General features: G+C 46.5%; 1 protein-coding gene across 5 annotated transcripts in view; it reads right to left on the bottom strand.

The window, feature by feature from the left end:
- Nucleotides 1-634: 634 nt before the first annotated feature.
- The window catches only part of KDM4A (lysine demethylase 4A), a 38,635-nt gene continuing 25,315 nt past the window's right edge, over nt 635-13,954 (bottom strand). For 3 of the 5 annotated variants that reach the window (XM_039883635.1, XM_039883629.1, XM_039883640.1), the window contains exons 14-23: nt 11,918-12,099; nt 10,234-10,438; nt 9,703-9,779; nt 8,957-9,012; nt 7,209-7,317; nt 6,708-6,893; nt 4,465-4,635; nt 2,420-2,539; nt 2,046-2,138; nt 1,316-1,909 (exon numbers count right to left, since the gene is read on the bottom strand). In XM_039883635.1, the coding sequence (XP_039739569.1) occupies nt 1,769-1,909; nt 2,046-2,138; nt 2,420-2,539; nt 4,465-4,635; nt 6,708-6,893; nt 7,209-7,317; nt 8,957-9,012; nt 9,703-9,779; nt 10,234-10,438; nt 11,918-12,099 (1,340 nt within the window). In that variant the 3' untranslated portion in view covers nt 1,316-1,768. Of the gene's footprint in view, nt 1,910-2,045; nt 2,139-2,419; nt 2,540-4,464; nt 4,636-6,707; nt 6,894-7,208; nt 7,318-8,956; nt 9,013-9,702; nt 9,780-10,233; nt 10,439-11,917; nt 12,100-13,954 lie in introns of all 5 variants that reach the window. The other 2 variants (XM_039883648.1, XM_039883653.1) reach the window with 2 other exon arrangements.

The raw sequence follows: 13,954 nt of genomic DNA, 5'->3' as shown, positions 1-13,954 counted from the left end.
AAGTACCTAGCCATCCAAGGACCAGCTAGAGCAGCTCTGTTGTGCCCTGTACCTATTCACTGGCCCTCCATGGCCTGCTGCCACTCTATCCCTGTTCACCTGGACCTCAGGAACTCAGCAGGCAAGGGGACTGGCTCTTCCTCCAGGGAAACTTCTCACCAACAGGCAACTTAGAGCTTCAGGAACCCATACCTCTGGGGTTTGAGTCCCTTGCTCTTTAAGCACATAAAATGTACCCCCTTCCTTTCAAGCTGGTTCTACAATTTGTATGGAACGCAGACTCCGGCATGAAGTTGACCAGCTCAATGAGGTGGAATAGAAGTGAGAGCAAATTCAGTTCCCTAGGCTAAGTGGTAGTCTGCTCTTTATTACCTCCTTCCCATCTCTAAGGCAGGGGAAGCAAAAAGTGCTCATGGCCAGAGGTGCCTCTGCTCCCCATGTCCTACCATGCTTAGCCTAGTACAAAGCCACAGGACCAGAACTTGACAAGGAACCTATCTCTTTAGGACAGCTTCCCAGTCTTTCCAGAATGACTTCTTAAAATACATGGCCCTGCTCCAGAGCCTGTACTCTAGATACACCACTGGCCTGACCCTGGGCCACTCAGGCTCCTTGGGGCAGACACAGGCAATCCTCTGCTCAACATGTTTTATTGCTAAGGACAAGGTGATGCACCAGTTTTCAAAATAATTTGGTTTATAGCGTTCATACGTAACAAAAAACGGGAGTATTATAAATCTGATTCTTGTATACACAGGGTACAGGTGCAAAGCCCTCCAATCCTGGGCCCAGGCAAATTCATGAGGAGCATAAACCTGTTTAACCCCATCAGTGTTGCCCTCCAGTCCCACCCTCCCCCTCCCAAATCCACTCCCTCCCACCCCCAGACCAAGGGCAAACCTGCCCCTGGCCCCAGTGGCCCCAGTTCATCTTAACCCTCCCAGCCCCTGCATGATTACAATTTTCTGTTGACAGAATCACCCACCAGGCTCTGCCTGCTTCCATATTAAGATGCCCCTTCAGATTATTCCCCACCCGCACCCTCTAATACTGTGCCACAGGGGTTCTGTGCCTAGAGAGATGTGGGCACACACCCATATTACCCCTATCTTCTCCTTCAAGAGGTGACAAAGAGGTGGCATTAACTCCTTAGCATCACAATACTGCAGCTTTGCCAGCACATGCTTGAGGCAGTTCCAGGGACAGACAGATGCCACATCCATCTCCAGCCAACCCCATGGGCCCTTACTCAGCTCAGCTGAGGGCAGAATTTCACATTTTGTTTGCCCTGGATAGGCAAGGAAGAAAGTAAAGGCCAGGGGCTGGCAGAAGCTGGTCCAGACCAAACGCACACACACGCACACGCGCTCACACACCATACATAAATACAAAAGGGAGGAAGGGAAAAGGGGCAAGCACCAGCACCTCTTCCTAGTTGGTGCGGGTGATCGTTAGGAAGCTATGTCCTAGGCCTGGAAAAGGGCAACCAACCCAGCCAGCATAGTTGACCCCATTAGAGAGTGGAGACAATGCAGCCACAGCATTCCAGTGCTCAGCGAGTGCTGTTACGTGTCCAAGAATGGCTTGTCCTTTCACTAGAGCAGAATGCGATGAAGGTGGGATGAGAAGATGATGGGGTATGATTTCTTTCCTTTTCATTTTACAACTTCATTTTAGAGACTTCAGAGTTCCAAGTGTCTGCTGTGCTGTGGAACCCCTAGAGTGCTCTTGCCTTGATGGCTGGGAATCTCTTGGCCCCTGGAAGCACCTATTCCATGATGGCCCGGTATAGTGCAGGCTCAATGTAATCTTCCCGGTATCTCGAGTTGATAACTCTTTGCCGTTTCTTTTCCTGTTTAACCTCTTTCTCCGTGAAAATCTCGTTGAAGCGCATATCTGAGGCTACTGACTACAGAAGAATAGGCAAGCCAAATGAGCACTTTGTGGCCAACCACCACGAGGAAAAAAAAACAAAGGGATACACATCCTTGCCTTGTTCCCTCCCTCCCAGGCAGGAACCAAGGGCACACAGAAAAAATACTCACCAGTCTAGACTTGACTCTCTTGGGAAGCTCTTCATCCAGAGTATAAACGTCATCTCTCTTAACCACAAGCTGTGAGCCATCCTCAAACTCCACCTACCAAGGAAACAAAGATCTTTGGCTAAGACAACCCTGACTCTCTCCCTGGACCACCATGCACAGCGGCAACTTCCTGTAGTCATGGAAGGATTCAGAACACTGAAAGACTGCCATGCTTGAAGCCACACCTGACAGACTGGACACAGGACAGCCCTTAGCTCTAAAAGGGTTCTTACTGACCTTTAAGCTCTCCCAAGAGCAAAGACTCACCTTTGGCCAAAGAGGAAACACTGAATTAATCAAGTGCCCCCCAGTTCCCAGCAAAAACCTTTGGCTACCTGGTACATCTGGATGGGGTGGGAGGCCACGAACTTGGCTCCGTAGACTTGGCCATCTGTCCATCGCACTTGGACCACTTCCCCTTCAGCAGGAGGACCCAACTGGAGACAGTCCTGACTCTGAGGGAAGAGTAAGAGAAGGATAAAAAGAAGGTCCACCTGAACACAGTGGTAATCACCACCTACCTCAGGAAGAATGAACCAGGATGAATTCCTGCTTCTGTGGAAGTACTCAAAAAATACCTCTGCTGTGTGCAGAGGCACAACGGTATTCTTGGGGAAAAACACTGTGTAACTAAGTTGTGAGTTGAAGTAGCTGCTCTTTTCATGGAACACAGCTTTAATTGAAAAAAATGAGTGACAACCTGTCGTTATTCAGACTTTAGTATTGGCATACATCTTGAAAATGAAGTGACCTTGTCACTTCAAGGAAAACAACTGACGGTATTGCCAATGATAAAAAAATCTAAGCTTTCAAGCAAAAATTAGAATTTTGGGAAAGTTTATCACAAATATGAGCTTGAAACTTCCCCAAATTTCAAGGTTTTTCTGAGATTAGTCATACGAATCAATGTAATTTTTGATACTGTATAAAAATTTTAACAACATTTAGAAGGCCTGCATAGCCCACTGCACAAATACGTATGTTATAAAATCGTGCGGGGGTGAGACAGCCATTCTCAGGGCAGAGAGACCGACAGATTTTAATATAACAGTATACAAGGTTCAATGAACTGCTCTCAGATTCCACACTAATTAACTTTTAAGGAACTACCACTTATTGAGTTTTGGTATAATATCAAAGAATAATAACCAAAATCATCTGAAAGGCTATTTATAATACTCCTCCCCTGTCCAATTACATATCTGAGACAATTTTCTTCATATAATATAATCAAATATAATCAAAAGAATATTTTGCAACATACTGGATGTGACATTAAAGAAATTTGCAAAACTATAGAAAAATGGCATTAATATTGTTTTTAAATAGTTATTTTCATTAAAAATATCATTTCAAATTATTTCAAATCAATCTCAGTTTTAATTTCTAATGGACTAAATATTTGTAAACATAACCCACAAAAACACAAGCTCTTTAGGGTCCTCAGTAACTTTTAGAAGAGAGTCCTGAGGTCACCGTTTTCTGTAAGGTAGAGATAATACCACCTACTTCTCAGAGTTGGTATGAAAGGTGACAGAAATACTTGACATAAAACACAGCATATAGTGTCTGGCATACTGGAAGAGCTTAATAAGTCACAGCTATTCTACTGCCACAAATATGTTACTGCCATCTTTACTACAGTGTAAGTCTACCTTCTAACTAATGGATGTGCTTTTAAGCCAATGTGTTGCTCGTGTGGCATAAATGTGGGCAACACCTGATAAAGGAAGAAGTGGCTCCATCCCACTACCTTGCTGCTTAGTCTAACACATGAAAAAGAAGGATGAGGACAGGGGAAACCTGAACTAAGTCCTGAGCCCTGAGCCAGGAAACCTAGGATTGGGTCCAGGCAGGGCCTCCTGTGTCAGGTGTTGATAAGATAAGCAGGCCACAGGTGCCTCCAAGCAGTTTTTACTCAGCCCCAAAGCCTTCAATTGTAAAGAACCAAAAGCTAATTCCATATATCTACTAAGAGGGCATGGCAGAAAAGAGAATTGGGTAATTCTCCCAAATTCACATAGCTGCTAAGGAATGGAGCTGGCTGTGTTACAAGGATCTGATCCGAAAGCCTGGGCTCTGCCACTGCAGTAGACTGCCTTCAAGGACAGTTTAGACTGAACTACAAGACGTTCCAAAGAACTGCAGGAAACACTTATTCCTACAAGCTTCTAGAGGAAACAGGGTACCTGAGCAGCACACAACTTCCTTTGCAGAGAAAAGACCAGTCCAAAGGCTTTTTTTTGTTTGAAGGCAACTGATGAGACTCTGGGCCTGGCTAAAAAAAGGCAGGCAGGTCCATAGCCAGTCTAGTCTGCCACTCAGACCTAGAAATGTCCCCGGTCCCAAAGAAGCTCAAGAAGCTCCTTGCAGACATTACCACTATGTCCTCAGGGTAGAGATTGTCGCTGAAGGAGCCATCATCAAAGTTGACTTCATAGAAGGTCTCAGTGGTGAGCCTGACCACCTCACACTGGTAGAAGCGCCCATTCTTGTGCTTGCTAATGACCTTCTGGCCTGCAGTGATGCTCTGCAAGGCCCCCTTGGCACGCTGGAAAAAACAGAGGCTTGGGTTACTCCCATCTTGACTTGATATAGGTCTGGCAAATGGAGCCCAAGATCAATTGGTTTCTCTTTACCAGGGAAAGATAAGCATAGCAATGGAATAGTAAAAAGTAGGAAGAGATGGGAGTTGAGATAGGTCTTTCCAGATATCCATACCCCAACCAGGACACTGGAATAAACTAGTATATTTTCCTGCATAAGTGTAGCTTCTTCCCTAGTTCCAAGTCCACAAGTGTTCTCATACCACACTATCTTATCCCAAACTCAGAACAGACTCTTTTGACTTCCCTATTATTGCTAGGAAGTGACCAAATAGCACCTACTAATGCACAAAACTTAGACACACATCAAAGTAGACACTCAACAGGTGATCTGAAGCCCAAGGACAATGCTCCACACAGATCTTAGTATTAGCTCTACACCCAAGGCTAGGGCACAAAGACTGAGGCCCCCTGGATGTCCTCAGCTGCACACTACAAATGACTCTCCATTACAAGGGCCTTGCCATCTCTCGGACCCTCACATCACCCTTCTTCTCATTCTGAACTTGCCTTTGATACAAATGGGATCACAGAGCGTCTGTGGCCTTGTGTTCGACCACTCCTCCCCAAACTGCCCAAGCACTACACTCCAGCCATGCTGGCCTCCCTGCTGTTCTGAGCATGCATGCCAAGTGTGTTCCCACCTTGGGATTTTTGCACTGCTGGTTCCCTCTACCTGAAATGCTATTCCCCAGTCATCTTGCATGCTGGCTCTCTCACATCAAAATGTCAACATACTGACACTGTTCCTCACTACCTCCCCTTCCTTTTCCTTTATCCTGCCTTAAATTTATCCATCACATTTGTGCCTCACCGGATATGCTGCAACTTTGTTTCCTGACATGTAGTAGATGCCCAATGAATATGTGAAGAATGAATTAATGAAAAACTCAACAGTATCCCCCATTTCCTCACAGCATCAGCAGTCTACAGCCACCGATTTAAGGATATGGAGTGCAACTGATAATCACAAAATCACTATCCTGTTGCATAACAAAATTCCTATTTCCCTACCAGAGCCGTGACTCAATGCTATCTTAACTTTTACTCCTCTGGAGTCTCATTCTTAAATTGACTATTTTTCATCTTCCTAAGACCCTAACCCACCCCTGACCATCTCCTGTTCTCAGTAAAACACCTCTATGAAAAAGAATCCAGTCAGCCAACAAGGACTTTTCCATGATCACAAATGGTACAGCGATAAGGATTAGATGTGACTCTAAAGCTCTGCCTATGTGTTCCCATTTGAGACCTCACTTCTCTCCTGGGATAACTGGCCTCCCTAACTGAAAGCCTTATTCCTCCAATCTGTGAATCCACTAGAGTGATTGATTAAAAAAAAAAATGAAACTCAAAATCATAATATTGTAACAGTTCTCCTTATCTAATAAAAACAATAACAGTCTAGGGCCTTCATCTTCTTATCATTCCCACCATGGTTCCAGAACCAGTCTTACATGTTCATTCTTCTGAGACTTGTCTGTGCTATTTCTGAAGCCTTGAATGCCCTCCCACTCACAATTCCTATTGTTTAAGACCCACTTCAAACGCTACCTTCTACCCAAACCCTTCCATAACTTCTCTAGCTAAAATTACATGTATCTTTCTTCGAGCTTCAACATTTAGAGACGTACAAAATCTACTGTATGGCAGTTAACCAACAAGAGCCCTCCATATCAGTACACAACATTCGCAGTGTCCCTGACACTGTGTTAAGTTAACAGACACTCAGATTAATAAAACATGGCCCCTTAAGGTGTTTATCTTGGAGAAGAGGCAAACAAGTAAACAAATAATCAAAAGGAATCAGCCACAAGCAGTTTGGTGCCACCAGATTAGGAAGTACCAGGCAGGGAGTAGTGATGGACAGGCGCCATCTCTTAATCCCTTACTCATTAGCATTCTCCATAAAGCATAATGCTTGAGGAAATATTTGCTGACACAATGAATGAACAGCCTGCAAAGAAAATGATCCTGGAAACTCTCAAGAGGATTCTAGAATGGCACTCTCTCTCACCTCCAAATTAGGAATCTTGTGCCGAAAGCAGGTAATGAAGACGACAAAAGGCCAGTCATCCGGCTGCATCATCACTCCTGCAGCCTGGGCACAGCTCACGTGGAAGGCAGTTGGGCAACGGCCATGTGAACACTGCACACAGCAGCCAGCAGTTCTTTTCCTCCGCTTCTTACAGAAGACACACTTCTACAACACAAGGAGAAGCAAACCAGTGATTCCAGGAACTGACAGTACTGTCTTCCCTATCGTTCCCTGGTCCAAATGCACATAGCCAAACCAGTAGGAGCCAACCTCCTTCCCAAACACAAGGGCACAAACACACCCTCTTTGAATCTCGTGTGATTATAGGTGAGAATCACAAACCCAGACCAAAACCAATGGGTAAAGGCTGGCCACTGGGCCAAGAGAGGTTGCCCTCAGAAGTACTATGTTATCCTCTACTCAGAGACTTGTAAAAAGGGTAGCGATGAAGAGTCTGCAAACCCATCTCATCTTCCTTACCAGCTTAAAGCGGGGCAGGGGAATTTTGCTCACATCCACTGGACTTCTTTCTGCAATGTTGACAAACCTCGCTTCCAGAATTGCCACAGCACAAGAGACATGGACCCACCTGCCAAAGAGCAAAGGCTACTCAGTCACCTCCAGCTCCAAGGACCTGTGGCCTTCTCATCTCATGTGAGCCCGCCAATGGTGCTTCATCCCACCATCAAGTTCCTGGGGACCAGTGAGGTAAGAACCACAGTGTCTCCGCACCGAGTATGTGGAAACAGGCCCCACCACACTACCCTGGGTGAGCAAAGGGTTGCACTTCTTACAACACTAACTCACTCACAATCTGTTGCAAAATGAGCGGTTAATTGAGGGTGGCAAGTTTCAGGGAGTGAGAATAAATTAGAAAGCTCTACACAGACCTCTTTTACATAGGACCTGGGTGCTTCCTCAAAAAATTTCCAACTGTGCCCCAATCTGCCAGTAATCACAGATGTCCCCTGCAGGCCTCTGCTCAAACCTTTCCCCTGGACTGAAATGACCTCTACCTTCTGCTCCCTTCCTCCATAGCAGACTCACTCTTTAAGGTCTCAAGCACCTACTTACTCTTGACAAGTCTATTCAACGGCCATCCTTAGAGAATTAATTAAATAATTATGGACATTTCAGGAAATTGTCATGCCCCAAGATGAGAAAAACTAAGATTCTGAAAACACTTAAAATCAGGCCAGGTGAAAACGTGTAATACACAGTGGTGGGGCTGTACAGAAGGGGCTATTATATAAGAGTGGGAACAGATTTGTTTCACATGGCCCTGCGGGGCAGAACAAGGATTACAAAGTAAAGATGGGATGCTCAAGCAGAGCCACTTCTACTCCAAATAAGGAAGAACTTTAACAGTGCTATCTTGCAATTGTGAGGAACACGATGACCTCAAGTAATGTTAGTAAGTGCCTTTAAAAGAACGGAAGCAGCAAGCAAAACAGCTATCTATCTGGAACAGCATGAAGGGGGTTCCTGTGAGGCAGAGGGCCAGATGGAATGTTGCTCCAAGTTCCCAGAGGATTTTAGCTGGAAGCAGGATACCGATCACTGGTTGCCTACTGACCTATGTGTACCATACACTGGACAGCCTTCCAGGGCAAAAAACCTTATTCACCTTATGTTTGTACCTCAGAATAAGTAGGACAAGACCAAGCACAAAGACTGAGCTCAGTGAAAATGAGCTGCCTGACAGCTGAGAAGCCCACCTCTGGGCTCAGATTCAACAGTGGGTAGGCTTGCCTGAGCTCTCCTCAGTGTCTCCTCCTTAAGGACACTCATCTTCATTCTAAACGGCAGGTCTGAGACAAAGAGAGCTGGCCTGTGGAAAAGTGCTCACTAGCTCATGGCCATGGGCACCTTTGCACCTGCCCCAGCTGTAACAAGGTAACTGTCCTTATTTCCAGCCCACAAAGCCCCCTGTGTCATCTCCACAGGGTCCTCATACCCTCGTGAGTCCATCTTAGCTTCTCTAAAAGGAGGACATGACTTACATGTCTGCCCCAAAGGGGAAATGGACTTGGAAAGGTTTGGGACTTCTTGGCTCTCCTTGGCATCCCATTTTTAAAATCAGTCTTAGAGATGCTATTCCAGCTCCAAACAGTGTGCTTCCCAGATCTTCATCAGTCAGTCATTCTGATGAATAGCCACCGCCCTCCGAGTGCCTCTGCGTGCTGCTTCAGAACCACGCGTTCGGAGACACTGCTCAGAACACTCACCTGTCATCATTTGCTCTCTGCAGGGCTCCTCCTCGTAATGAGCATAAACAGCAGTCCTGCCAAGAAGAGAGGGGAAGAAAGTGGTTACCACCAAGTCGTTAACATCCACTCTGCTCTCCCCTCGACTTCCTTTGGGCAACTGTAGCCTCCATACAAGAAAGCAGCCAAGTGGCACGTGGGCTTCACCTACACAGGCTCTGTAAGCAGGACCCCGCTGGAGGCAGATGAGGAGGCCACTCGGGGCTTAAGTGCACCAAGTATTTGCTTGACTTAACACAATCTTCTTCACTATTACCGTTAATAATAACTATAAGCAAAGTCATGAATGGCACTCTGCTAAAACTGGAGGCATTGTAGGGCTTTGACTGTCTCCTATGTGGGTTACTGTCAGGTTTGGGGGTGGGGGTGATAGAGCTACAAAATGAGCCATCTGAGCCCCATTCAGGAGCTCCGACCCCATGGCTAAGCTCTTTAAAGGGCGTTATGGTTTGTCCACAAGATGACCTCTACTTGGTCCTGACACAATGGAACAAACAGCTTCCAGACACCATTCCTGCCCTGCCATGGATGGGCAGCAACCACTCTCACTATCATGGTGACTTGTTCTGACAATACTCACTCTCTGACATCAGTGTACCAGGCCCTATGCAGACTGCTGGCGATACAAAGTCCACGGGAAATAGTCTCCCCCTGAGCAAACTCCAAGGCTCACGAGGAAGAGTTAACAGCAGTGTGGATGCACTCACCTCCTCCAGGGCATTGGCTGAACACCGAGAACACATCCAGTCTTCAGAAGCCTTTGCAGGAGGAACCCCATAACAACCTAATAGACACATCGAGATGCGCAGATTAAACCCAGAGGCCAGAGTCAGAATGAAGATTTACAACTCTTTTCCATATACTATGTCCCAAAGCTACAACCGACGCTTACAGAAACTCTCAAATTCTAGAGTCAGGGCCCGAGGGGTCAGTCTCAAAAAGTCAGAAACTATAGATTCACTGGTACAAACACCTAGTGAATAGTGGAGACTAATCCCCTCCTGGTGTCTACAACCAAGGAGACAGCACAGAGTTGACTGTGCAAGCATGGACCCTGGAGTCACATGAAACTCAGACTTAATAGCAACAATCTCCCCCAAAACACACAGGCAATCTCTGCAATGGGGGACTGGGGAGGCCAGGGAGATGGAGGGGGAGGCCAACGTGGGCAAGGACTTCCAGTGAGAAGGCTCACACCCCCTAGGACAGGACACACGAAAAAGGTGAGAGGCACTCACTGGCGTGGACCCGGACACTGCACTTCTTGCAAGAAACTAGAATGCTGGTGCCATCCTCCTCAAGGTAAGGGGTAGAAAGGTTGATGTCCGTGCTGCAGCCAGTTGAGGTGAAGCACATTTCAGGAATCAAGGGCTTGGTCCTCTGCTTCTGGGGAGCTAAATCTGGAGCATTTCCACAGTTCTGACTAAGGCCTCCAAACTCAACCTAAGGAGAGAGAGCAAGTGCACACCCCAGTGAACATGTGCCTGTGCTCTCGGCTTCCCACCTGCTCCATCAGCAGGAAGCTGGCTCTCTTACTTATATGACTATGGCTATGACTCCCGGGTGCACAGCCATTATCCCCGAGCTGCTAATTGAAGTTACCTCTAATGACTCAAATTCAATTTCTCACAGCAGTATCAAACAAAGGCCCCTAAGGGACAACTGAGAACAGGGAGTGAGGTAACAGGCAACTGGGATTTCAATCTTCCCAAACCAAGTGGTAATAAAACGCACTGAGATGTTAGCAAGGCTGCTACTGTGGGCTGCCCTATGCGCTGTGCCACATGGTGGCCCCCACCAGGGAGAGCACCCAGAGCAGATGCTCCCTATGGGCCAGTACTGATTTCCTCTTGTGGTCCATGCCAGCAGGTCACCTGAGCTACAGTCCCAACTCCAATTCCCCACTTGGGGCCCCTTCAGGAAGAACAGTATGTCCACATACGTCCCTTGGCAAACATCCTAACTACAAATATCTGTTGGCTCTGCCACTGGATGGCACCATCGCCCCCATTCCAAGGACAGCACCCAGAAGTCAACTCTAAGCCTATGCCACTCAGGAAACTCAGCTCCACTTAGTAGATCTGCTGACAATACAGCCAGGCCTTTCACTTCCCTCACAGGCAAGGGCATATAAGGCTCTTCAGTTTTGCTTTTTGTCAATGGAAAGAAGCAGTGAGTTCAGTACAAGGTGTAATGGTCTGAGGTTTCATTCTTTGGCAAACATGAATCTAAAACCCTGCCAGGCTCAGTGGCAGCCATGCCATTTTTAACCACTGATTGGGGAACTGTGGTTGGGACCTGTGCAGGTCCCAACTGAGACTGAGGTAGTCACCTAGCACATGCTGCTCTGTGGATGGCTTCCTGGCCTCCTAGAGGTAGACCCAAAGAGACCCATGATGGTGGAGCAATCAAATGCAGTGGGAGTGAGGGGCACAACTGAGCTCGGCCACAGCACCTTCCTACCCTCTCCTTCCCATAAACCCTCTGCGGCAATGGGAAAGGCAAAATGAGAACACTGGAGGATGTAGTTTTTCATCCGAAACTCAAACTACAGTAAAGAAACACACAGTCCTCCAGACTGACTAGCCAGGACTACAAATCACCTGAAAAAAATAATCATCGACTAGAAAGATAACAAAAGTACAAATTCCTCTTCAAACAGCCTAAGTACCAAGGGGCACAGGGAATCCCACTCCGAGTCTAAGCTTCACCCTAAGCTTGTCTCCAAAGCCTCCTCAATTAAAAACCCACAATGTTAGGTTATTTGCCTAGAGAAGCCTGATCAGTACACGGATGGGGCAGAGAACACTAGAAAAACATGGCTTTCCCAAGACAACCAGTGACAAATTCTGTACCTACAATTAACCAAGCTTCCCTCTGACTGCTGGTTCTGGGCAAACAGAGGGGATGGAGTGGGCTCACCTGATTGTAAATCTGAAAGATCATACAGACAGAGCAGTGAGGGGCCTGCTGGGCCATGGTCTCATTGAACTCCTTTTCGGCCTCGAAGTTTGGGGGTCGGTTCTGCCATAGTTGGCTCAGGGGCTTGGCCCAGGCCTCTGTCTCCTCAGCCTCCTCCTCAGGTATCAGCTGTTCAGATGTCTCTAGAGAAGGAAGCAGAATGTGAGTCAGCACCAGCCCTGCAGCCGTGGCTCTGCCTGCAGAGCAGATGAGCTCAGCCAGGACTCTCAGTCCCAAGATCCTACGGGTGACAAAGGCCAAAGGCAGAAGTGATTTTCAATAAACTCTGTCACCACTCGGATGATGTTGTGGGGAGTGCATCCTACAGCCCTTTCTCTGGCCAGAATGATTCATGATCTCTACTCTCTTTCTTGCCCTAGGAGTTCTGGCTGCTCTCCTCACCCCTAACAGTTGCCAGAATTCAATTCCTCTGACCAAGGGCAGCAGAATGAAACACTGTCTTGCCAAAAACCATGTTACTTGAGGCCTCCGATATGTCAGCATGTTGAGTTCTTAACCTTTTCAGAGTCTGAAGGAAAATAGGGATGGGGGAAAAAAAAAATCCCAGGGAAGTGGCAAGGCTTAAAAGTTTTTACATTATCCTTAGAAGTTTCCAGCTCCCTCTGAAAAGGTCAGTAGGGTATGTACCTTTTCTGGACAGGGCTCATGGACCTCCTAGCTCTGTCTCAGAGGAAGGCAGAGCATGAAGCCTCTTCCCAGCCACAGGATGTAATACCTTGCATCTGGACCAGGGGCTGGCACATGGACCAAATCCAGCCTGCTCAGGTAGCTAAGAATTGTGTTTGCGTTTTTAATGGGTTGAGGGAAAAAAAAAAGAATATGTGACAGAGACCTAAGGCCTATGAAGCCTAAAATATTTACTATCTGGTCCTTCACAGACCCCTGGTCTAGATGACAAATTTCTATCTCTTCATTACTCTATACAGCAGAACATACTTCATTGGGCCTCAGCACTGTTTGGAAAAGGAAATCCCCTCTGGGTGTATCTTCTCCAAAAAACAGTACACACCACTGGATGGAAAACAAAAAAACTGGGCTCACAAAACAAGATGGAAGCGATAAAGTTCCCCCAAATCAGTGAGAGAAGGGCACAGCCCACTAGCTTCCAGTAGAAACAAAGTCAAGAAGGTAAGGGAAACCTCATAATCAACATTACGGTGAATGAGGGCAATCTTTGGGAGACATAGCAGCAAATATCAAAATAAACTGATGTCCAAAATGTTTCTCCAGATGCTTCCCTAAGTAAGGAAGTATGGAGCACGTGACCAACAGCCCAGCTCTGTGCCAGCCCCACCACATGAGGCACCTTGTGGGATCACTACATCTAGCCATGTCTGGGCATCAGCAATCCCTACCTACAACCTCCCCAATGATCTCAGTTCTTCCTAGACAGAAGTGCTTTCTTTCCAAGAGACCCTGGAGCTCCACGCAGAGCAGCCCAAGGAACATTCTGGTATATACTTGCACTAGATGTCCATCTATTTGTTCACTTGTGGCAGTTCAAGCTCAGTACTCAGTGCAGGTAAATTGTTATCCAGTCCACCTTTATAGTCATGTTTAATCTAAAGGGATATGGCAGCTGCCATGTGTGACCTCAGTGAAGGGTACCATACTGTACTGAGGCCAATGCAGACAATTAAAATCAATCCCTACTAGCCCCATTATCAAGCACAGCCAGGAACATGAACATGGTGCCAAAACCAAAGCACAGGTATTTTCTGCATCCCAGCCATAAGAAGAGTGACCAATATATGGCAGAAGAAACAGACAGCCTCATAATCACAACAGAAAAATTAACACACTGATATCTGTTCTATTTACAAAACTGTAAGTGGCCAAATCATTCTGCTTGTGAAAACTGAATGATGAAAAATGTTTACTAGTTATGTGAAAATTGTGGGAATCAAAGTTTAAAGTTTACATATTTAAAACTTCATTGAGCTGTACAGTGAAGATGTGTGCATTTCATTGAATAAG

This window comes from Pteropus medius, unplaced genomic scaffold, assembly GCF_902729225.1.
Source record: "Pteropus medius unplaced genomic scaffold, Ma_sr-lr_union100, whole genome shotgun sequence".
NCBI lineage: Eukaryota > Metazoa > Chordata > Mammalia > Chiroptera > Pteropodidae > Pteropus > Pteropus medius.
Note: the sequence above shows the minus strand (reverse complement) of the source record. Positions and strands in the feature narration are given on the sequence as shown.